Source organism: Callithrix jacchus, chromosome 13 (assembly GCF_049354715.1).
Source record: "Callithrix jacchus isolate 240 chromosome 13, calJac240_pri, whole genome shotgun sequence".
Classification (NCBI taxonomy): Eukaryota; Metazoa; Chordata; class Mammalia; order Primates; family Cebidae; genus Callithrix; species Callithrix jacchus.
In genome coordinates, this window is record NC_133514.1 from 105,793,600 (window position 1) to 105,817,450 (window position 23,851).

Below are 23,851 nucleotides of genomic sequence, written 5' to 3' on the forward strand. Positions count from 1 at the left end.
GTGAATGAATGCATACATGTAAATTATATTTATTTACAGTGTCAGAATTATGCCATACCTGTAATCTAAAACAGACATTTTTCTGTTATTACTCTATTATAACCATCTTTTCAGGTCAGCAGTTACATATCCATAGCATCATTTCAAGTGATTCCTTATAATTCCGTTATAGATGCATTCTACTTTAATCAGTTTCCTTTTCTTGAATGTTGAGGAGGGTTTTTAATTCACTATAAAGAATATTACATTGGGTATTCTTTACATACTTCTTTGTGAATTTAAGTTTTTTTCTTAGATTAAATGTCTGGAAGTAGGAAAGATACAAAAATTAAGGCTTTTGATACCCGTTTTCAAATTGCCCCTCAGAAAGGTTGTATCAATGTACACTCATATCAGCAATGAGAAGTTTGTTTTTTTTCCTAAAACTTTATGCAGTGGTGTGTATTACTAGTCTTTTAAAATCTTTGCCAATTAGAGAAGTGGTAAATGGTAGTACTTTAGTTTTTACAATTATCAGTGGCAATTTGGGGGATATGTTTTTTGTCTGCTTGTACTTATATGAACTTGCCTGTTTATACATTTTCATTTTTTCCACTAGGGTACTGTTTTGTAAAATTAGTATATTAACTAAGACATCATTTCTGCCATATTTTGCAAAAGCATTTTCCAATGCTCTTTGAAAATTTATCATTTTTATTTAGTCAAATCTGTGAGTTGTTGTGGGTGCTTTTAACTATTTAAGTATTTTAATTGAAAGAGACAGGGTCTTGCCTTGTTGCCCAGGCTAAAGTGCAGTGGTGTGACTTTGGCTCACTTCAGCCTCAACTTCCTGGGCTGAAGCGATCCTGCTACCTCAGCCTCCAAAGTAGCTGGGACTACAGGTGCAGGCCCCCAAACCAAGCTAATTTTTGTATTTTTTTTGTAGAGATGGATGTCTCCCTATGTTGCCCAGACTGGTCTGAAATTCTTGGATGCAAGCACTCCTCCTGCCTTGGCCTCCCAAAGTTCTAGGATTGTAGGTGTGAGCCACCATACCTGGCTCTATGAAACTAAACTGACACAGAAATGATATAAATGATAGACTTAGTTAATGAGGACATTTAAGTGGCTATTTTAGTTATGTTCCATAGATTCATGAAGATAAAAGAAAGCATTTGCATATTAAGGAGAGACATGGAAGATATATACATACATATGTGAATGCATATGTATATATGTAGGTAAATACACACACATGCATATGCAAATTTAATTTATAGAGATGAAAAATATGCTGGATGGGATTAACAATAGATCAAACACTGAAGGAAAGATTAGTGAACTTGAAGATATAGTAATTGATTACCAATGATGAAACATACAGAATTAAAAAACCATAATGAACTGTGGGATAACTTCAAGTGTGTTTAATTGGAGTCCCTGGAGAGGCCTTGTCAGTCAGAAAAAATATTTAAAGTAATGACTGAAAAAATGTCAAATCTGACCATAAATCTAAGAAGTTCCACAAACCTTCAGAACTTGAAACATTAAGTATGCTAAGAAGCATAATTAAATTGCTTAAAACCAATGATAAAAAGAAAAATCTTTAAAAAGCACGAGAGAATACAGAACATGCTAGGATTTAAGAATGGCAACAGACTTCTTTTTTCCTTTTCTTTGAGACAGTCTTGCTTTGTCACCAGGCGCCAGGCTGTAGTGCAGTGGCGCAATCTCGGCTCACTGCAGTCTCCGCCTCCTGGGTTCAAGCAGTTCTCCTGCCTCAGCCCTTCGAGTAGCTGGGACTACAGGCACGTGCCACCACTCCCAGCTAATTTTTGTATTTTTTTTTAGTAGAGATGGGGTTTCACCATGTTGGCCAAGATGGTCTTGATCTCTTGACCTTGTGATCCGCCCACCTTGACCTCCCAAAGTGCTGGGATTACAGGCGTGAGCCACCGCGCCTGGTGGCTACAGACTTCTTGACAGAAATAGTGAACACTAAGAAGTCAGTGGAAGAGATCATTCTGAAAGAAAAAAAGCTTTTGACCTAGAATTCTGTACGCAATGAAAATATTTTTGGGCTGGGCATGGTGGCTCACGCCTGTAATCCCAGCACTTTGGGAAGCTAAAGTGGGCAGATCACCTGAGGTCAGGAATTCAAGACCAGCCTGGTCAACATGGCAAAACCTTGTCTGTACTAAAAAATATAAAAATTAGCCGGGCACGGTGGTGGGCACCTGTAGTCCCAGCTACTCAGGAGACTGTGGCAGGGAGAATTGCTTGAACTTGGGAGGCAGAGGTTGCAGTGAGCTGAGATTGTACCCCTGTACTCCATCCTGGGCAACAGAGCGAGACTCCTTCTCAAAAAGATAGTATTTAAAAAAAAAACAACAAAGGGAAAGGAAGACTTCCCCAGATTTACAAAAGCTGAAAGACTATCAACAGCAGACTTGTGCCACAAGAAGAGTCAAGCCCTCGAGGTCAAAGGAAAAAGATACCAGGTAGAAATCTGGATCTATGTAGTGAAGAATATTGGAAATAATTTTTAAAATGTCTTTTATATTTATTATCTTTCAAGTCTATATGTTTTATTAGTAGAGGTAACAATAGTATATTGTGGTTGGACAAGTGGGAGGTTATAACCACTGGAGTGTCAGAAAATGGTTAACAACCTTGCCACGATGCTACCGTTTGCCAATTTCCATGCTGTAAATACAGCCGCAGTGGTGGTTTTCAGGCTACCAACATTATGTCACTAAATGTGGAGCTGGGAAGAGATATAGTAATATACCATTACATAGTATTTCCAACATTAATATACAATAGATGTATGTGTTAGACAATTGTAAAATGTAAAATGATTAGGATGTGATGAATTTTGAGTATTTACTACTAAAAATTTAACAGCCAACTTGTGAACCAGTATATAAGCCACTCATGCATACCACTGTCAGTAACATGCAAGGAAAAAACAAATGGCAGCATTAGCACAAAGACTGGGAGAAGGGAAATGGCAGTATATTCAAGGTTCTTATATTGTACATGAAGAGATACAATATTATATTGGTAATGGAAATGGAAGTATAGTGTTGTACTTATGGTGTTCATGAAGTGGTATAATATTACTTGAAGGTAGACTGTGAGTTCAAAATGTATATAATAAACCCTAATCAACCATCAATAAGAAAGCAGGAGGGAATGTATTGCTAATATGCCAACCAAGGGAATAAAATGGAATCAGTATAAAACAAGGCATAAAATGAGAAAAATCAAAGAACAGATGTGATAAGTAGAAAACAAAAAATAATATGGTAGATTTCAATTCAGACACATCTAAATTTATATTATGTGCAGTCACATTAATGTAAAAGGATCAAATGTTTCAGTTAACAGACAGATTATCAGATTTATTTTAAAAAAGAGGTAATTGCTGCCTACAAGAAACCAATTTTATTTTATTATTCTATTTATTTATTTAGAGACGGAGTTTTGCTCTTGTTGCCCAGGCTGGAGTGCAATGCACTCGGCTTACTGCAGCCTCCACCTCCCAGGTTCAAGTGATTCTCCTGCCTCAGCCTCGGGAGAAGCTGGGATTACAGGTGCCCCCATGCCCAGCTAATTTTAGAGTAGAGACAAGGTTTCACCAGGTTGGCCAGGCTGGTTTTGAACTTCTGATCTCAGGTGATCCACCCACCTCAGCCTCCCATAGTGCTGGGATTACAGGTGTTAGCCACTGTGCCTGGCTAAGAAACCCATTTTAAATATAAAGACCATATAGGTTCAAAGTAAAAAGATGAAAAAATATAAATGTTGGTAACAATGATTATAAGAGAAATAGAGTGGCTATATTTGTATTGACAAAGTAGATTTTAGAGCAAACAGTATCATCGGTGATAAGGTCATTTCATAATCATAAAGCAATCCACATGTCAAAAAGATACAACAATCCTAAATGTTTATGCACCTAAATAGAACTTCAGTATACATGAATCAAAAGCTGATAGAACTGCAAGCAGAAATAGATTCACAGTTATAGGAAAACATTTTCATGCCTTTCTCTCAATCTTTGTTAGAATGAGTAGATAAAATTATTAAAAATATGGAAGATTTGACTAGCACTCTTAATGAACTGGACCTCAGTTTACAAGAATAATGCACTCTGCAATAGCAAAATACACATTCAAGTACATATGGAACATTGATATGGTTAGGCTTTGTGTCCCCACCCAGATTTAATCTTGAATTGTAATCCCTATAATCCCCATGTGTCAAAGGAGAGACCAGATGGAGGTAATTAAATCATGGAGGCAGTTTCCCCCATGCTGTTCTCATGATAGTGAGTGACTCCTCATGAGACCTCATGGTTTTAAAAGGGCTTCACGCCCTCTTCGCTTAGCACTTCTCCTTCTTTCCACCATAATTGTGAGTTTCCTGAGGCCTCTCCTGCCATGCTGAACTGTTAGTCAGTTAAACCCCTTTCTTTAATAAATTACCCAGTCTCAGGCAGTTTTTTATACCAGTATGAAAACTGACTAATACATTTACCAAGAGAGACCATATTCTATACTATAAAACAAGTATAATTTTATTTTGTTTTAAATTTAGCACAGTAAGACAAGGTGAGAACAAAATATTTTAAAAATTAATTCCTGCAAAGAACATTTTCTGACCACAATGGGATTAAACCAGAGACCAAGAAAAGAAAGATAGCTGGAAATAATCCCCAAATACATGTACATTAAACTACATACTTCCAAAATAGCTATGTGTGAAAGAAGAAATAAAAAGGAAACTAGAAAGTACTATGAATGGATGGAGAGTTAAAACACAGTATACCAGAATTTGTGGGATGCAGTCAATCAGTGTTTAGAAGGAAGAGAATCTCAAAATTAGTAAAAGATGGACCCAATGCATTGGCTCATGCCTGTAATCCCAACACTTTGGGAGGCTGAGGTGGTCAGATCACTCGAGTGCAAGAGTTTGAGACCAGCCTGGGCAACATGGTGAAACTCTTGTTTTTAAAAAAGAAAAAATACATATTAGTAAAAGAAGTGATAACCAATAACAATGAAAAAAAAAATGAAACCCCCGTAAGACAGAAAAACAATAGAAAATCAGTGAATCTGGGGAACATGACAAAACCCTGTCTCTACAGAAAGTACAAAAGTCAGCCGGGCATGATGGCATATGCCTGTATTCCCAGCTACTTGGGAGACTAGGCTGGGAGGCAGAGTTGCAATGAGTCAAGATTGTGCCACTACACTCCAGCCTGAGTGATACAGTGAGACCCAGTATCAAAAATATATATTTATTACATATAATAAATATAACTATAACAGTTAATATATAAATATTATACAATATAAATACATGTATAATTATATAAATATCATATATATAGATAATATAAATTATATGTTAAATAAAATTACTATATTATATACAGTACTACAGTAGGCACCTATAGTCCCAGTGAATCAGGAAGTTGTTGGGAGGACTGCTTGAGCCCAGGAGGTCAAGCCTCCAGTGCGGTATGATCATGCCATCGCACTCCAGAACCTGGGAGAATGGAGCAACAAGACCTTGTCTTTATAAAAAAAAAGTATAAAAATATATAATATAAATATATGTATAATTAATAATATAAATATATTACATATGTATATTTATATATAAATTTATATATTTAAATATATAATGTATAAATACATGTATAATTGCATATATTTATATAATATGTTTATATGTATATTTGCGTATGTATTTATATAATATACACTAATCATACACATAAATTTATATAAGGTATTTATGTATTCAATATATTAATTTATATTATAGCAATGTATTAATACATAATTTACATCAAATTAATATACAAATATAAAATATATTCATAAAATATACATTTATAAATATATGTTTATATATAAACATATTTATATATTTAATATATAATAAAATAAATTATATATTTTATATAATGTATAAATATGTATAAATAAAAATTTATACATATTTATGTTATAAAATATAAAGAACATTTATTTATATATATTACATATTTATATAGTTTTTTGTTTTTGAAAGACAAGGTCTTGCTCTGTCTCCCAGGCTCTGGAGTGCGATGGCATGATCATACCACACTGGAGCCTTGACCTCCTGGGCTCAAGCAGTCCTCCCATCTCAACTTCCTGATTAGCTGGGACTACAGGTGCCTGCCACCACTCCCAACTCATTTTTTAAAACGGAGACGGGGTTTCACTGTGTTGCTCAGGCTGGTCTTGAACTCCTGGGCTCCTCAAGCACTCTTCCCACCTTGGCCTACCAAAGTGCTGGAATTATAGGCATAAGCCACTGCACCCAGCCCAGATATATTTTTAATTATAGTGATTATAGTAGACCTATCACTGTAATACTCTATGAGCTTTTTTTTTTAATTGGAAAAAAAAATCTATCAAGGTAAATGTTATCTGTCTAAATAGTTTGCTAGGTAGGTTAGGCCTCTTGAGATAGGCAGACTATGTGAAGGAAGAGATAATAAAGATAAAAAATACAGTAATCCAATTAAATTAGAAATAATTTTATAAGACTAAATTCGGCTATAGGAGAAATTAATTTCAAACCATCACTTCCTCACATTTGGAATGTGATTTAAGGAAATGGGAACAGGCTCTTGTAACTGAATGATTTCACCATCCTTTATTCTCGTGGGTATGGTCAAATGAATCTACTATAGTTATCTGCCAAATATGATGTCTATGCATATTTATGGTTTTTTTTTTTTTTTTAACCTGGATGTCCATTGCTTTCATTAGATTTTTAAGGTAGCTTTATGTGACATGAAAAGATTGAACTAGCAGTCAGGTAGGACAGAATTAAAACCCTGAATGTGAGGAATACATGTTAGAAAATAAGCTGGCTTTGGGGAATGACTTATTATTTTAGATTTATTGCTACAAAATTTACATATCTATTTGTGGTTGCTGAAATGCAGGTCTCAGACCTTGGCTACCAGTGTTTAAAATCTAGGGCTGTGGTAATAGATGGAAATCTACGTAACTGATATATATTGTTCTTGGACTATATTTTTAGAGATTCTACTTTAAGCAGTTTGGTGCAGAGAACTTTTTCTTTATGCCTCCAGCATCTAGCATAGTGGCTTGCTTATAATGGACATTTCATATACCTTTTTGCCCCCTCTTTTAAAAAACAATTTTACTATGTGAAATAAGAACTGTCATTTTGGTTTTGGAGAGGATCCTTGAGTATGTAATCAAAATCCAGAGGCCCTAGTTTGATTCTTTAGCATTGTGCTGTAATTTTCTACAAGTGGGCCCAACTAGTGGGCCCATGTCTGGTTTATAAATAGACTAGTATAGATCACCTTACCTACTATGTGCCAAGTGAATCAATAAAAGAGAAAGTATATGAATATGTTTTCAAATCACTCTCTGTTGTCATGTTTCTGTGTCAGCTTGAAATGTTTGCTTTTGCTGTCTGTTTTTCCTCCTGGATCATGTAACAATGCCTTAAGCCTGTAGGGAATTAGAGTAACATTTCTAAAGTAAAAGTTAACTGACCCAGCTTTAAACTGGCACACATGAGTTACTTTGGTATTGTCAGTGTTTATTAGAGCATAGGGTAACTGGAATTCCTCTGTGTTGAGAATTTTGAAAATCAGGGAGAGCAAAAATAATTCCTTATGTCATAAAACAAGGAAGTCTGATAAAAAGGAGTGTGCTCACCTGGGTGATTGTCTAGGTATATACTACCTCATTCATCTCCATATTCTCCAGGGCCCACTTAGTGCACAGCCGCATCCTAAGGATGTGTCTGATCTGGGACACCCAGGGAGAGGACAGACAATAGGGATATTGAAATTCATTCAGAGCAAGACCAGAGAGATTTGATTCAGAGACTGGGATGTTTAGGATTTTCCAGGGACAGGCTGATCTGACTGTTGGGCTATAGGACTATTCAGAACTCTAGGGAGTTTTTCTGACTAGGGAATAAAGAGCCAGTATCTATTGATGTATCCCTACTCTTTGTTAAAGATCTCTTCTGACCTCTGTCCAGTCTATCTGGTGATTTGCTCTGGGGCTTTCTGTAGGATGTATATGGAGTTGGAGAATTGAAGGGCTAGCCCTTATGTACCCCTGTTCTCTTTTTCTCTTTTTCTAGTCTGATTCTTCACAGGACTGCGTCAATGTGACAGTTAACAAGTATTGTTGAAGCCACTCTCTTATGGACTGAATAAAATGCCTGCTTGTGTGTGTGTGTGTGTGTGTGTGTGTGTGTGTGTGCGCACGCGCGTGCGCGCGCACATCAGCTCAAATCTTTTAATAGCATTAGTTTATTATATCAAGGAAATTGGATTTTGGAAACCAAGTTGCCTATTGTCCGTTATTTTTAGTCCTTTGCTTGCTTTTCATTTTTATTACTCTTGGTCTTTTCCTCTCTCTTCTTCTCCACAGGAAGAGTCTGTCATATAGAAAGGAGCTCTTAGACTGGAAACCCAGGGATCTTCCTCTCTGGGTATAAATGAACTTGTGCAGAATGGGACATGTGAATGACTGTGTCTGATCCCTCATTTGCAGCCCTTGGCCTGTCACATCTCACATCTGTTTTGAATCGTTATCTGGGCTCCCTGCTTATTTTTGGGAAAATAACATGTGGTAGACAAACAACACAGTACCTTTTCAGTGAGAGCTTTAACAGTATAGTTGTTTGCTGGGCACCTGATCTGTTCAAGTAGCTGAATCACTGTTATACTTCATCCTGGCCCAGCCTCAGAAAAATTATGTAGTGTGAAGTATTTATTTTATAAAACATTTTGATCTACTGGGAGAAAGAAGAAGTGAAATTCAAACCTATGGCTTATTTCCTAACATCTCTGCCCAAAGTATGTATTGGGAAGGTTCGGATATAGTTTGGAGCTTCTTGTTATTTATTTTTAGAGCTGTTGCTCTTCCTGTTCCCTAATAAGTATTAGACATGTATTGAAACCACTTCGTATTTATGTTGATTTTTGATATGAATAAGAATATAATTTCTCTTGAACCTATTTCTCTTGAACCAGCCCTTGGCAACTAGTCTGACTTCTAAATAAATATATTATTCCTGACTGGGGTCCTACTACAGTACATATATTCTTTATTAACTTATCTCTGGGCAGGGGCTTTGGTACTCTTTGATATTATATATTCGGTATCTAGAACTGGAGAAATACTTTTCTAGTTGCTTATACGACTCTGTCACTGTGTTCTTGTCAGTCACAATATTTCTCCCATTAAGTTGATAGGGCTTGCCTGACTAATTCTGCCAAATTTATTTCCATTTGAAAATTAAAAACTCTTCAGACCTTTCTCAGGTCTCTTTCTGTATTTTAGCCTCATTGCTTATTTCTCCATCTCTATGCTCCTTTCCATAAGTCATAAGCATTGTAGCACCCATTCTTAATGGATTACTGAGAATCATTTCTAATAGGAAATAATAGTAATTTTAAGAAAAATATTTTCTTTCCTATGTTTCTTTCACAGTAAATATACACTGAATATCTGTATGAGGAAAAATATCAGTAGTTAATTTCATTAAACTGATTAGTTTTATTAAATGTAAGATATTAGATGTTATTTTTCTATCTCAGGCTGTAATGTTTTCTTCTTAGTGTATTTAAATAACTCTAACCATTCATAAACATCTTGACATTTTTTCCAATGTAAAATTTAATTGTGAAAGATACTCAAGAAAATAAAACCAGTTAAAACAGAGAGTTAAAATGGTGTTTTCCTAGGGTTTTGTGGAAAATGCTCGTCACTTAATATTAAGTATACATGTGGAGATGTAGTTCTTACCATAATTCCATTACCACAGTTGTCATCTCTCTCAATTATAAATTAGGTTCTTTCCCTTGAATTATTCCCTTGTTATCTAGTTTGTATATCTGGTATGCAGATGAGTAGGAAGAGAGTCCATTTTTAAAGAATAACATGTTTGTTTGTGTTTATTTCAGGAAAACCTCACAGCACGGGTAGCTCTGAACGGATTCAGCTCTCAGGAATGTATAATGTCCGTAAAGGCAAAATGCAGTTGCCCGTGAACCGATGGACAAGACGCCAAGTCATCCTATGTGGGACCTGCCTGATAGTATCATCTGTGAAAGACAGCTTGACTGGAAAGATGCATGTTCTGCCCCTAATTGGTGGAAAAGTAAGTTTGTTTGTTTGTTTTGAGATGGAATCTCGCTCTGTCACTCAGGCTGGAGTGTAGTGCATTGATCTCAGCTCACTGCAACCTCCACCTCCTAAGTTCAAGCGATTCTCTTGCCTCAGCTGGGATTACAGGCGTGCACCACCACACCTGACTAATTTTTGTATTTTTAGTAGAGAACGGGTTTTACCATGTTGGCTAGGCTGGTCTCGAACTCCTGATCTCAAGTAATCTGCCTGCCTTGGCCTCCTAAAGTGCTGGGATTACAGGTGTGAGCGTCCGCACCAGGCCCAAAAGTAAGTTTAAAACAAGCAATATACTAACAGGGTTTTCAGCATCAGTAAGGAACTTACTTTCAGCCATTTCTGTGTTATGAGGTAGATGATTTTTAACTCATCTGAGGTCTTACTCAGTTCTCATAGTGCTCCCCCAGTGGGTGTTGTTAGTTGGTGGAGCTGTGGGGGAAAAACAGTGCCATTGGCTAATGAGAAGCCTTGATGATCATTGCTTCATTAGCTACATGCATTTTACCTACTGGACAGGAAATAGATCAGATAGAATTTCACTGTCATATTTCAGAGTTTATATGATAAATTCATTACTTATGAGTTGATATCTTAAGCATACATTTTGTAGTAGAGTATTCTGATCCTTAAATTAATGGATTTAGAAACATTGACACATGCTGAGGGTTTGAGTGTACAGTGCTTAAGTCTTTGATCACATTTTTCCCTGTGTTTATTGCCCAGTGGGGTTAGCATCTTTACTTTATGAAGTGCTTAGTTATAAATTTTGAATCCTAAATGTTACTCATTTTGGAGAAAATATAATGCAACTGATATATTTTTGACATTACTGCTTTCTTTTCTTTGGGTATGTTAACTATTTTATTGTTATTATTTATAAAATAGAACCAGATTGCTTGGTTCATTCTTATCTTTGTCAGAGTTATTATAAAGTCCCACGCGTTGGTAAGGGTAGCATCACCATAGTTATTTCTTGATTTTTAAGTGATATAATATGTTAATAAATGGAAATTAAGATTTGTATGAGAAAATGAGTCAATGGACATTGGGGGCACATTAAACAAATGTTTTCTTTTTGTTGTTGTTGTTGTTGTTTTTGAGACGGAGTCTTGCTTGTTTCCCAGGCTGGAGTGTAGTGGTATGATCCCAGCTCACTGCAACCTCTGCCTCCCGGGTTCAAGTGATTCCCCTGCCTCAGCCTCCCAACTAGCTGGGACTACAGGCACATTGAGTCTGGCTAATTTTTTGTATTTTTAGTAGAGACAGAGTTTCACCATGTTAGCCAGGATGGTCTTGATCTTTTGACCCCCTAACCTCATGATCTGCCTGCCTTGGCCTCCCAGAGTGCTGGGATTACAGGTGTGAGCCACTGCGCCTAGCCTAAGTAAACCGTTTTTTAATTGGCAGATGTCTAAATGTCTGATCTGTTTTAAGGGTTATAAGTGCCGGGCACGGTGGCTCAAGCCTGTAATCCCAGCACTTTGGGAGGCCGAGGCAGGCGGATCACCAGGTCAAGAGATCAAGACCATCCTGGCCAACATAGCGAAACTCCATCTCTACTAAAAATAGAAAAATTAGCTGGGTGTGGTGGTGTGCGCCTGTAGTCCCAGCTACTCGGGAGGCCGAGGCAGGAGAATTGTTTGAACCCAGGAGGCGGAGGTTGCAGTGAGCTGAGATTATGCCACTGTACTCCAGCCTGGTGCCTGGCAACAGAGCAAGACTCTGTCTCAAAAAAAAAAAAAGGGTTATAAGTGAAGGAAGTGAGACCAGATGGGTATAGTAATAAATGGTTTTGTTGTTCACCTGCTGTGTAGCAAGCACATTCTTTGTAGTCTTTCCTTATGAATAAATAACCTATGTCAGTTTTTTCCTCTCTATTCTAGTTTTAAGAAGGCTAATACTTGATCATTTTCAAAAATAGGTTTTGGTCAGGCTGCGCAAGGTGCATTTAGATCGATTTTAATCGCTCATTTTGAAACCATTGCTGCTTAACATTTGTTGGAGCATTGAAGAGTTAATGACTGATACTAAGGATGGATAGATGGATTATTGAAAAAATAATTATCTGTATTACCACCATAGTTATCAATAAAAATGTATATTTAATGTTTGATGCTTTGTTAGGTCTACAGTCTCTCTCTTCTCTATGATGCTGGCTGTTTGCATAGGCAAATCTAATATAACTATTTATTCAGAACCCTCTGTGGGGAAGGCACTGTGCTTGGCACCCCAGAAAAACCAGCATAGCTAAGTAACCCTCCCTGTTGTTGAATAGTTTATAATTTTGTATCAGAAGATGAAGCAAGCACAATGATGTCTTAAGAAAGGTGCAGAAAAGTACTATGAGAGATCAATGGAAGGAGAGATTACATTGTGTCGGGTAAGAGGGAATTTTGTAATGAAAGAGGTAGCAATTATGATGGAATTTGAGGGATGAAAAGTCTTTTGACATGTGAAGGAGATGGTCAGAAAGATTATTATGCTCATAGAGGCAGAGGCAGGAAAGCACATGGAATGTTCAGATAAGGTCAGCAGATCCGGTTATAATTAGCATTTTCATTCAGTACTAGAGATTTGTCCTGTTTCCCAGGCCTATTACTGGATGGACTTCTACCATTGAGTGAATTGAAAGTTAATAGCTTCCTCTTTTCACAAACAAACCTTGTAAAGCCCGTTTTACACTGTGCCTTTAAAAAATAATTGAGTACATTGAAAAACTGATTTTTTAAAATCTGTTGACTGAGTTAGGGAAAAATAATTGATTTCTTGCAATTTGAGCTTTCATTAATTTTTGTCCTTTTTCTTTTCATCCTGTTCTATTGCTAAAGAAAAAACAGAGTATAAATGAAAGGAGTTTTGTTTTTCTTTTTAATTTAGATATAGAAGAGCTATAGATGTAGAAATAAGTGTGAAGTAGATTGGTTATAAGCTAGTTATAATTGCTATAGCATCAAATTGATATACCACTTGAGGCATGGACATTACTTAAATGGTTTTGTCGTTAACTCTCAAAATCTAATTATTGGAAGAATATTTAATAGATACATTTATATTTTGTAGTTTTAATGTTATATTTAACTTGTCCTAGATAATTTAACATAGATTTTTAAATAATTTCTTTTTAAGACAGTCTTGCTTTGTCACCCAGGCTGGAGTACAGTGGTACAATCTCAGCTCACTGCAACTTCTGCCTCCTGGGTTCAAGTGATTCTCCTGCCTCGGCCTCCTCAGTAGCTGGGACTGCAGGTGCATACCACCATGCCTGCCTAATTTTTGTATTTTTAGTAGAGACAGGGTTTCACCATGTTGGCCAGGCTGATCTCAAACTCCTGACCTCAAGTGATCTGCCCAACTCGGCCTCCCAAAGTGCTGGGATTACAGGCATGAGCCACCATGCCTGGGCAGATAATATTGTATTTTAATTAATATTTGTTAAATTATGAAGCATAATAAATTGAAGAATTCTTAACCTACTACTGAATTCAGGAACTGTAGTAATATCAATACCAGTGTTTCTTCTACCTGTGATCTCTTTACATATGTCTCATTGCCTCCCAAGCCCTAGAATGATTCACTGTCATAGAATTTGTATTCATCATTTTTTCCTTTTTTGAAATAAGTTTTACCATGTATCTATATTTTGCTTATTTTTGATGTGTATAAAAGTGATAAATTGCTGTGGTCTTCTGTAATTGAATTATTTACCTAATACAATATTTCATAATAAGATTACATATTACTTAGGTGGTTTTTATTTCTCCATAATATCTACTCTAAACATTCCACAATTTCATAATTTCTTAAGTAATTTTTCTACAGGTGCACATTTGGGTTGCTGTCAGTTTGTTGTTGTTATGAACAGTGCTGCTGCTGTAGTCTTATAGCATGTTGATATAGGCATATTGATATGTCTTCTGGTATGCAAGTACTTTTTCTATGATGGTAGTTGGCAAGTGGAGTTACTTTGCTGGAGGGACATTTGGTTATATGTAGGAATGTTTTGATGGTTAAATGATTGAACAGTCAACGTATCAGTTAATATAAGCTTAAGTTATGCCATGGTAACACCCTCCTTCCCCCCCAACCTCAGTGACTTATCATAACTAATTTCTCACATTGTATGTCTATTGTGGGTCAGTGGGGTTGGGGGTGGGAATTTCTTTCTTCACACAGTTGTTCAGGGACCTAGCCTGATGAAGGCTTGGCGCTCTCATACTTCCCTTTGTTGCTTTAGCAAGGGAAGAGGTGACTTGGAGCATCATTCATGGGCCTTGTATGTTTGGATGCAGAAGTGACATGTGCCACTTCTCTCCATGGCTCACTGGCCAGAACTAGTCACATCACTCTACCTTAATTGCAAGGGGTCTGAGAAATGTGAAGAAGTAGAATGATTGGTGAATAACGTTATCTTTGCTGTAGTGGACACTCTTGGCATTTAAAGGCAGGGGCAGAGAGATTAAAATATAATGCAAAGTATTAGAGAGTTCTGCATAGGGCACAATGAAAAACTATTCAATTCACAATTCCTATAATGACTTTCCTGAGATATACTACTGTTGGGTATACACTTTGGAATGCAGTTACTGGGCTCTGGGACATATACACGTTTACTTTTTACAAGATGGTACCAAGTTGTTTTTCAAGGTCGATGTGTCATTTTGCATTCACATCAGTGTACAAGCGTTGTTTTCTCCACGTCTTCACCAACACTTTACTGATGTACAATTGACAACAATAAACTACACATTTTCATAACAGTTTGATAACTGTACACTCCAGTTAGTACAATTTGATAGCTGTGTAACCCCATCACGGCAACCAAGATAGTAACCATGTTCATCATTCCCAGAAGCTTCCTTGTGCCCCTTTGTTTTCCTTTCTTCCCACTCTTTTATTCTCCTTTCCTCCCACTCTTTCCCACTCACTCCTCTCCATCCCCAAGAAACCTTCTGCTTGATATCTGTCCATTTCAATTTGTTTACATGGCGTTTTAAAAAAATTACATTTTCTGTTTGGTTTATAGAAACAGTTGGTTTTTGAATATTTATCTTGAGTATTTATTTATCACCTAGATAGATTTTCTGGTTTATTCTAATATGATCCTATAGATTTTGTTGTGTACTGTATAGCTAATCATATAAAATTCAAATAATGACAAGTTGTTTTCTTTGTCTTACTATTGTTATGGGCAGGGCTCTATACAGTGTTGACTAGAAACAGTAGATAGTTACTTGTCTTATCAATGATCTTTTTATTTTATTTTATTTTTTATTTTGAGACTGAGTCTCTCTCTCTCTCTTTCACTCAGACCCGAAGTACAGTGGTGCATTCTCAGCTCAACTGCAACCTCCACCTCTCAGGTTCAAGCGATTCTCTTGCCTCAACCTGCTGAGTAGCTGGGACTACAGGTGCATGCCATCATGCCCTGCTAATTTTTGTATTTTTAGTAGAGACAGGGTTTCACCACGTTGGCTAGCCTGGTCTCCAACTCCTGGCCTCAAATGATTTACCCCCCTTGGCCTCCCAAAGTATTGAGATTACAGGGGTGAGCCACCACTCCAGTTTTGTTCTTGATATATATATGTATTTAAATTAGTGGATTTTGGTGGAACATTTTGTTTAAGATAAACCTTTATGAATGTGGTTACCTGTAAATTTCCTTTCTGTTACTATTCTCATGTGGTACTTGGTTATACTGTCCTCATAGAATAGGTTGGGGTATTTTCCTTCATATTTTGTTTGCTGGATGAGTTTGCACGAGTTTGGATTGATCTATGTTTTGAAACCTTAGTAAAACTCACCTGTAAAGCCATATGGGCCTGATTTTTTTTTGAGGCATCAAAATAAAAACTTTCTATATTTTAATTGGTTATAGGAGCCGGGCATGGTGGCTAATGCCTGTATTCCCAGCACTTTGGGAGGCCAAGGCTGTAATCACAGCTACTAGGAGGCTGAGGTAGGATAATCTCTTGAACCCGGAAGGCAGAGGTTGCAGTGAGCCAAGATTGCACCATTGTACTCCAGTCTGAGTGACCAGTGAGACTCCATCTCACACACACACAAAAGGTTGTAGGACTGTTCAATTTTTGTTGTTGTTGTTATGAAGACTGGGTTTCATTCCATTGTCCAGGCTGGAGTGCAGTGGTGTAGTTACTCCTCACTATAGCCTCGACCTCCCTAGGCTCAGGTGATTTTCCCACTTTAGCCTTTTCAGTAGCTATAGGACTATAAAATGTGCACTGCGACACCCAGCTAATTTTTGTTTTTCTGTTTTTTGTTTTTTTTTTTTTTTTTTTTTTGTAGAGATAAAGTTTTGCCATGTTGCCCAGGCTGGTCTCCAACTCCTGAGCTCAATTGATTTGCTCATCTCAGTGTCCCAAAGTGCTGGGATCACAAGCGTGAGCCACTGCACCTGGCTGATAGGACTATTTAGGCTTTTTTTTTTTTCTTCATTTAGTACTCTTGGCAAAACACATTTTATCCAATAAGTTTTCACAAAATTGTTTATAATCTTTTTAATCTTTGGCAAATCTGAATCTGTAGCTGTGTCTCCCTTTTCATTGTTAATATCATTTAAAAGTGTCTGTTCTTTTTCTTGCCAGAAGATTTATCAATTTTTCTTGCCATAGGATTTATCAATTTTACTAGTTTTCTCGAAGAATCAGTATTTTGCTTTCTCTTACATGTTTGGTTTTCATTTCACCAATTGCTACTTTTTATCATAGCCTTCATTCTACTTTGGATTAATTCAGTTTTGGGTTTGATCCCCCCCCACACACACACACACCAAGTTTTGTTTTTGTTTTTGTTTTTGAGACACAGTCTTGCTCTGTTACCCAGGCTAGATCTCAGGTCACTGCAACCTCTGCCTCGTGGGTTCAAGCCATCCTCCTTCCTCAGCCTCCTGAGTAGCCAGGACTACCACCATGCCTGGCTGTAAGTCCTTTTTTGGATTTTAGAAGAGATGAGGTTTCACCATGTTGGCCAGGCAGGTATTGAAATCCTGACCTCAGGTGATCCACCCACCTCGGGCTCCCAAAGTGCTGGGATTACAGGCATGAGCCCCAGTGCCTGGGCTTACTTCCAAGTTCTAAAGGTGCATGCTGATCAAATTAGTGTTCTGCCTTCTTTATGAGTATCAAAAGATACATGACTTCAATTGAAAATAAATAAATAAATAAATATATATATGTATATATTTCCCTTTACTGTGTCTTTTATTGTAATATATAGATTTTGATACATAGTATTTCTATAATTGTTCTAAGAGTGTTAAACTTTTGGTTGTAATTTCTCCTTTCACCTGTGAGTTGTTTAGAAGGTTATTAAGTTTCTAAACGTAAGAGTTTGTATAATACTACCGTACTTTGTGTGAATTTTTGCCCTTGTGAAGAGGCAAAATAAAAAAATTACCAGGAGTGAAAATTTGATTTGTTTGTATTTTATGGCATCATTTGGACTTGAAAGTTTTCATGGTGCGATTTTATTTCAGGTCAATTTCAGTTTCACATTAATGTTTTAAATACTTATTTAAAACATGCCTGAAGACTTAAGTAAAAATTCCTACATTAAAATTCTAAGAGGAAGTAAGAACCCCAGCACCCTATTGTGAGGTTAGAAGAATAAGAAAGAGAGTCTAGACTAATTTTAAACAGGAAGAGAATTTCACTGTGTCGGGGAAATACAGTAAAGATAAAACTCCCCCCTTTTTTTTTGGTTTTCTTGTAATTCGTACTAAGTTATCATATATATGCAGGAACTTAGTTCTCAGTAATGAGTAACATGTATAGGGAAAGATGCAAATCCATGCAGACTCCTTGCTCAGAGGCATAGTTAGTGAAATACATCAGTGGTTCTGCTGTCTGACTTGTTTCTGCTTCTGCTTGCTTTTATAGGTAGAAGAAGTGAAAAAGCACCAGCATTGTTTAGCATTTAGCTCCTCTGGACCCCAAAGCCAGACTTACTACATATGCTTTGATACTTTCACAGAATACTTAAGGTGGCTGCGACAAGTCTCCAAGGTAAGAAGCAAGCACTTAACCCGGGAATTGGCTCAGCTTCTAGTTGGCTGCAAAGTTCCTTTCTGCTTTAGCCAGGTCTAAAATACAGGTAGTTATACCCACTTTTTTTTTCCCCCCCAGAAACTGCCAGTGATTAGCAATTTTTACTTATTTAAAAACTAATTTTGCCTGAAAAGTAGCTTTTTAAAAATTGTGTTTTACTCGCTTAGTTTTGTTTACACTTAAAAATAATTTGGTCTGTAGACTGGCATTATTATCTTAATGTTGTAGATTAAAAAAACATGAGTCTGAGAATATCTGAGCGACTGGCCCAGTCTGCAATAACTATAAAACCACAAAATACCCAGAGTACTGTTACAAATTTCCCTTCTTTCTCTGATTGTTTTTTTCATGTAAATAGTCTGTTATACCATCTCCCTTTCACCTTTATTCACCTTTTCAGTGGTTTAATTTTTTAAATCTTATTTTGGCCATTTTATATTCCTCTGCTTTAATAAGATCACCATATCCCATGAAATAATATATAGTACTCTTGGCCAGGCACGGTGGCTCACTCCTGTAATCCTAGCACTTTGGGAGACCAAGGCAGGCAGATCACTTGAGTTCAGGCGTTTGAGACCAGCCTGGCCAAAATGGTGAAACCCCATCTTTACTAAAAATACAAAAAAATTAGCTGGGCATGGTGGCATGTGCCTGTAGACCCAGATACTTGGGAGGCTGAGGCATGAGAATCACTTGAACCAGGAAGGTGGAGGTTGTAGTGAGCTGAGATCGCACCACTGCACTCCAGCCTGGGCATCAGAGAGAGACTCAGATTGGGGGGGGGGAAATATATATATATATAAAATTAAGCATATATATAAATTAAATACATAATATGTATCTATGTAGTACTTTTGTGTTTAGTGGAAACCAGAATAACATTATAAATAAGATAAATAAATGCTGATATTTCAGGTACCCTGTATAAGAATGTTTTTATATCTCGTTTAGAGAATTATGTATAAAATGATGGGGTGGATTGCAGTCCTTAGTGCCTTGGTTTGGGTGTTGTTTCTGAAAAGATGAAACCTTTCTAGGGTGCCAGCAGCATTACAACGGAATTTGCTTTTATATTTTTGAATTTGTAATTTAACTTGTTATCCAAATTCATTGTGATTCAGACTGCTGTGTGATGTAATTGTCAAGTGAATGAGTAAGGGAGTGACTTTGGAAAACAGTTAAGAGAAAATTAGAGAACAGTATCTAGAAAATCATTTTGAAATACTGGCCACATTTGAATTACCAGGTAAAAACGGTTCCCTGATGATGAGATACCACTTAGGAGAACTGGTTTCTTTTCCTTTTAGAGAAGAAGCAACCGATAGAGTTTTGGTTGATAAGGTTTAGAAAATTGTCTCAACCTAATAGACAAATGGAGGTTCTAAATGTGTAGGGCAGCACTCCTGCAGCAAAAAGTTGGGAAGAGGACACTGTCCTTCAGATTCACATGTAGAATTAATGTGATATTAGAAGCATACCTGTCTGGTTTTAAAATTATTTATGTGGTTACAAGTGTGAGGAGATAAGGAGGAGATATTAAATAATATTGGGCTTTTATATTTATAATTTATCATATTTATTGTGCTTTGGTATGTATTTATATTAAAGTGGTTTTATGGGTTGAAAACAGTGAGTCACTTGCCTACACTCCGCTTTATTCAGAATAAAATGCCAAAGTAGGATCAAAGTGTAGACATTTCTTTCTATATAGAGATGTTGATTTTTTAAATAAACTTTTTCTTTATTTTGGAATACTTTTGTAATTACAGAAAAGTTATGAAGATAGTACAGAGTTGCCAAACATAGTGTCCCAAACCCGTCACTCAGTTTACCAGACGTATTACCACAATATATCTCTCAGTTATAAGAAACCAACATTAGTACATAACTCTGAACTAATCTATGGTCTTTACTTGGATTTTTGTTTGTTTGTTTGTTTGTTTTGAGACAGATAAACATGCTCTGTTGTCCATGCTGGAGTTAGTTGGCACAATCTCAGCTCACTGCAACCTCCGCCTCCTGGGTTCAAGCAGTTTTTCTGCCTCAGCCTCCTGAGTAGCTGGGATTACAGGCATATGCCACCATGCCTGGCAAATGTTTGTATTTTTGGTTGAGATGGGATGTCATCATTTTGGCCAGGCTGGTCTTGAACTGCTGACCTCAAGTGATCTGCCCACTTTGACCTTTCAGAGTGCTGGGACTACAGGCATGTGTTACTGTGCCTGGCATTTATTTGAATTTCACTAGTTTTTATGTTGCCTTTTTCTGTTTCAAGATCTAATTCAAGGTACCACATTACATTTGATTGTCATGTCTTTTTTATCTCCTCTTGTGTGACGGTTTTTCACTTTTCTGTGTGTGGGGTTTTGTTTTGTTTTGTTTTGTTTTGTTTGAGATGAAGTCTCACTGTCATCCAGGCTGGAGTGTGATGGCATGGTCTCAGCTCACTGCAACCTCCCTTCCCGTGTTCAAGTGATTCTCCTGTCTCAGCCTTCCTAGTAGCTGGGACTATAGGTGCATGCCACCACACCCAGCTAATTTTTTGTATTTTTAGTAGAGACGGGGTTTCACTATGTAGGCCATGCTGGTCTCAAACTCCTGACCTCGAGATCTGCCTGCCTCAGCCTCCCAAAGTGTTGGAATTACAGGCATGAGCCACCATGCCTGGCCTACTTTTCTTTGTTTTTCATGGCCTTGATAGTTTTGAGGAATACTGGTGTGGTACTCCTCTAAAGTGCTGACATGCCCTGCAGTTATATGTAGACAAGGATTCCCACACAAATACACACACAGCATACATTTTATACTTACAATAAGTGAGGCTGAGTATTTCCAAGAGGATGGAGTGACTTTGATTTGATTACGATTACTGTTGCTGACTACAACTAATTAGAAAGAACTTTAACCTTCTTTCCTTTTAGAAGGAAAAATGGTTTTGATTGGAGAAGCTGTATAGTGTTGGGGTCAAGAGTTTGAGTTTCAAAGTAAGGCAGGCATGGATTCCACCATTTCCTGACCATGTTGCTATATCTTAGTTCCAAATTTTAAACTTTTTCATCTGATAAGGGGAATAATAATAGTACTTACCTTTTAGGGCTTATATGAGATATCCATATAATAGATTTATACTGGCACCTAGTAAGAGAGTAGAACTAACTAGATAATTTTATGACTGCCATCCCTGATTGGTCAGATAATATTTTAAAGTATTACCTATTTGTATGCGTATTTTCAGCAGATAAAGACACGGGTCTTAGTTTGTCTTGCCTTTTGCTTCTCTTAACAACCATGGCAGCCTTTTCGGGAAAGGATGGCAGACGTTGGGGAAAAGATTTCCTCCTGAGAAATTGGGGTGGGGAACAGAGGGTGACACATTTTAGTAAATGTAGATTTTGAGTACAGTACTTTTTCCTTCTCCAGTTTTAAAATATGTTTCAAAAATGTTTAGCAGTTACGGTTAGTGAATTAAGGGGCAAATGAATTGTAAAGGACTGATTAAAAGAGATTAGATGTTAGAGAAGAAATGGATGAAGGAATTCCCTATTTGAGTTTGAATTCTGTATAAAGTATGGCCACAGCCTTCTTTTTAGCTTCATGTGTTGAGGATAATCTTGTGATAATGTTTTTTCCTTTTTAACCCAGCATCTAAGGAGAGTAGGCTAGAATCTCATATGTGCTTACAGGGAATTTGACATGGGTAAGGCTGATTGTTATAAGCTCCTTCAGCTTCCTCTTTCAGTTGTCATCTGCTCTTCGTCCTATGTAGGTATTAGGAAATTATATCATTTAGTTACACTCACTTTAACTGTGGAAATGTTTAGTTTCTTTTCTTCATATTGAGAAATAAGACATTCTCAGAATGGATCATCTTTACATCTTGATGTTTAGATAAGGATTCATTTTGATAAGGACCAGAAAGGAAAACAAACCAACAGAAACAAGAGTTTCTGATTGTTAATAACTGTCTCCACTCCAGGGTAGGAGGGCAAAAAAGAAAGAAATTTCAATTATTTTTAAATTAAAATGAATTAAGGAAGTATTTTAAGAGGAAAGTTCTTTATTTTCAGTTTATTTTTTTGGATTTTCAGCTACAAGAGAACTTTTTTTCTAATTTGCTTGATTTGGGGAAAATTTATTAATGTTTATTAATCAGATGTGTTCTACCAAGATAGGCTCTTAAATACTTATTACTTTTTAAACTTAGCACTTATTATTGCTTGCCAAAATAATACCCAAGGCAGTCTCTTTAGAGCTTTATTTTGGGCGTGTATTAGTGGTAGACACTGTGGAAGAGCTCCTTTGGGAAGATTACAATATTGATAGTGAATTCATTGCTAAAATATTAATGCATAGCATGCTGTAAAAATTCAGTGAATCTCCTATTATATACAATGTAAAAAAATGGCTCTGTTTGTTCAACATAGGTGCATGTATCCAGCATGTTTTCAAAGTGGTTGGAAGGGCAGTGATGTGAAAAGGCTTAGCCGAGGCAAGAATAGGAACATGCAGAAGATCTCCTATCAGATATAAGAGTAACTTGACGGAAATGCTGACCTGGGTGTCCATCTTGGTGGCACACTTTTTAGAGTACATTCATTGTGTTTATGTTGATTGATCCTGTTAATTCTTTTTCAAAGTTAGACTTTCATGTGAATCTTTAGCATGTCTTAGTTTTAATTTAAAAGTTTGGTAACTTCTGTAACAGCATATTATTCTACTTTAAAGTCTGTTTCTTGGCTGGGCACAGTGGCTCACGCCTGTAATCCCAGTATTTTGGGAGGCCAAGATGGGCTGATCACCTGAGGTCAGGAGTTCAAGACCAGCCTGGCCAACATGGTGAAACCCTGTCTCTGCTAAAAATACAAAAATTAGCCAGGCATGATGGCGGGTGCCTGTAATCCCAGCCACTCAGGAGGCTGAGGCAGGAGAATCGCTTGAACTCGGGAGGCAGAGGTTGCAGTGAGCTGAGATTGCACCACTGTACTCCAGCCTGGGCAGTGACAGAGTAAGACTCCATCTAAAAATAAATAAATAAAATAAAAATAAAGTCTGCTTCTTTATTTCATGGAAGATGAAAAGTGTATTCAGGTCAGTGACTTAGTTTTGTATGCATGTGTGCTTTAGATCTTTATTATGGAAAATGTCAAATATTTTGAAGTAGTGATAGTCATGTAATAACACCCATATGCCTATGACCTGGCTTTCACAGTTATCTCCTGACCAGTGGGGCTGTTCTGGGTGTGCTCCCTTTCTCTCTGGATTATTACAAAGCAAATCCCAGACATTATTTGACTCACAACTGTTTTCACATGTGCATGTATAACTCTAGAAGATGAGGACTCTTCTTACAGTTATAACCACAACACCATTATCGATGCTTTTTTTTTTTTTTTTTTTAAAGAATGGACAATTCAGGTAATTATGATTACTTTTACAAATTTTCTTCTCAGATTACAAAGATTAGAGGGTTGATTCAGGTGTCTTATTCCTGAACTAGTGATGTAGCATGTAGTACCCAAGAAAATATACAACACTTGTGGAAAAGGGCATATTGTGAGCTACGCTTTTAAC

General features: G+C 36.8%; 1 protein-coding gene across 1 annotated transcript in view; it reads left to right on the forward strand.

The window, feature by feature from the left end:
- PHLPP1 (PH domain and leucine rich repeat protein phosphatase 1) overlaps positions 1 to 23,851 on the forward strand; it is a 248,393-nt gene that overhangs the window by 107,882 nt on the left and 116,660 nt on the right. The window contains exons 2-3 of the mRNA XM_035271295.3: positions 9,995 to 10,191; positions 18,113 to 18,238. Coding sequence (XP_035127186.3) covers positions 9,995 to 10,191; positions 18,113 to 18,238 — 323 coding nt within the window. The remainder of the gene's footprint in view (positions 1 to 9,994; positions 10,192 to 18,112; positions 18,239 to 23,851) is intronic.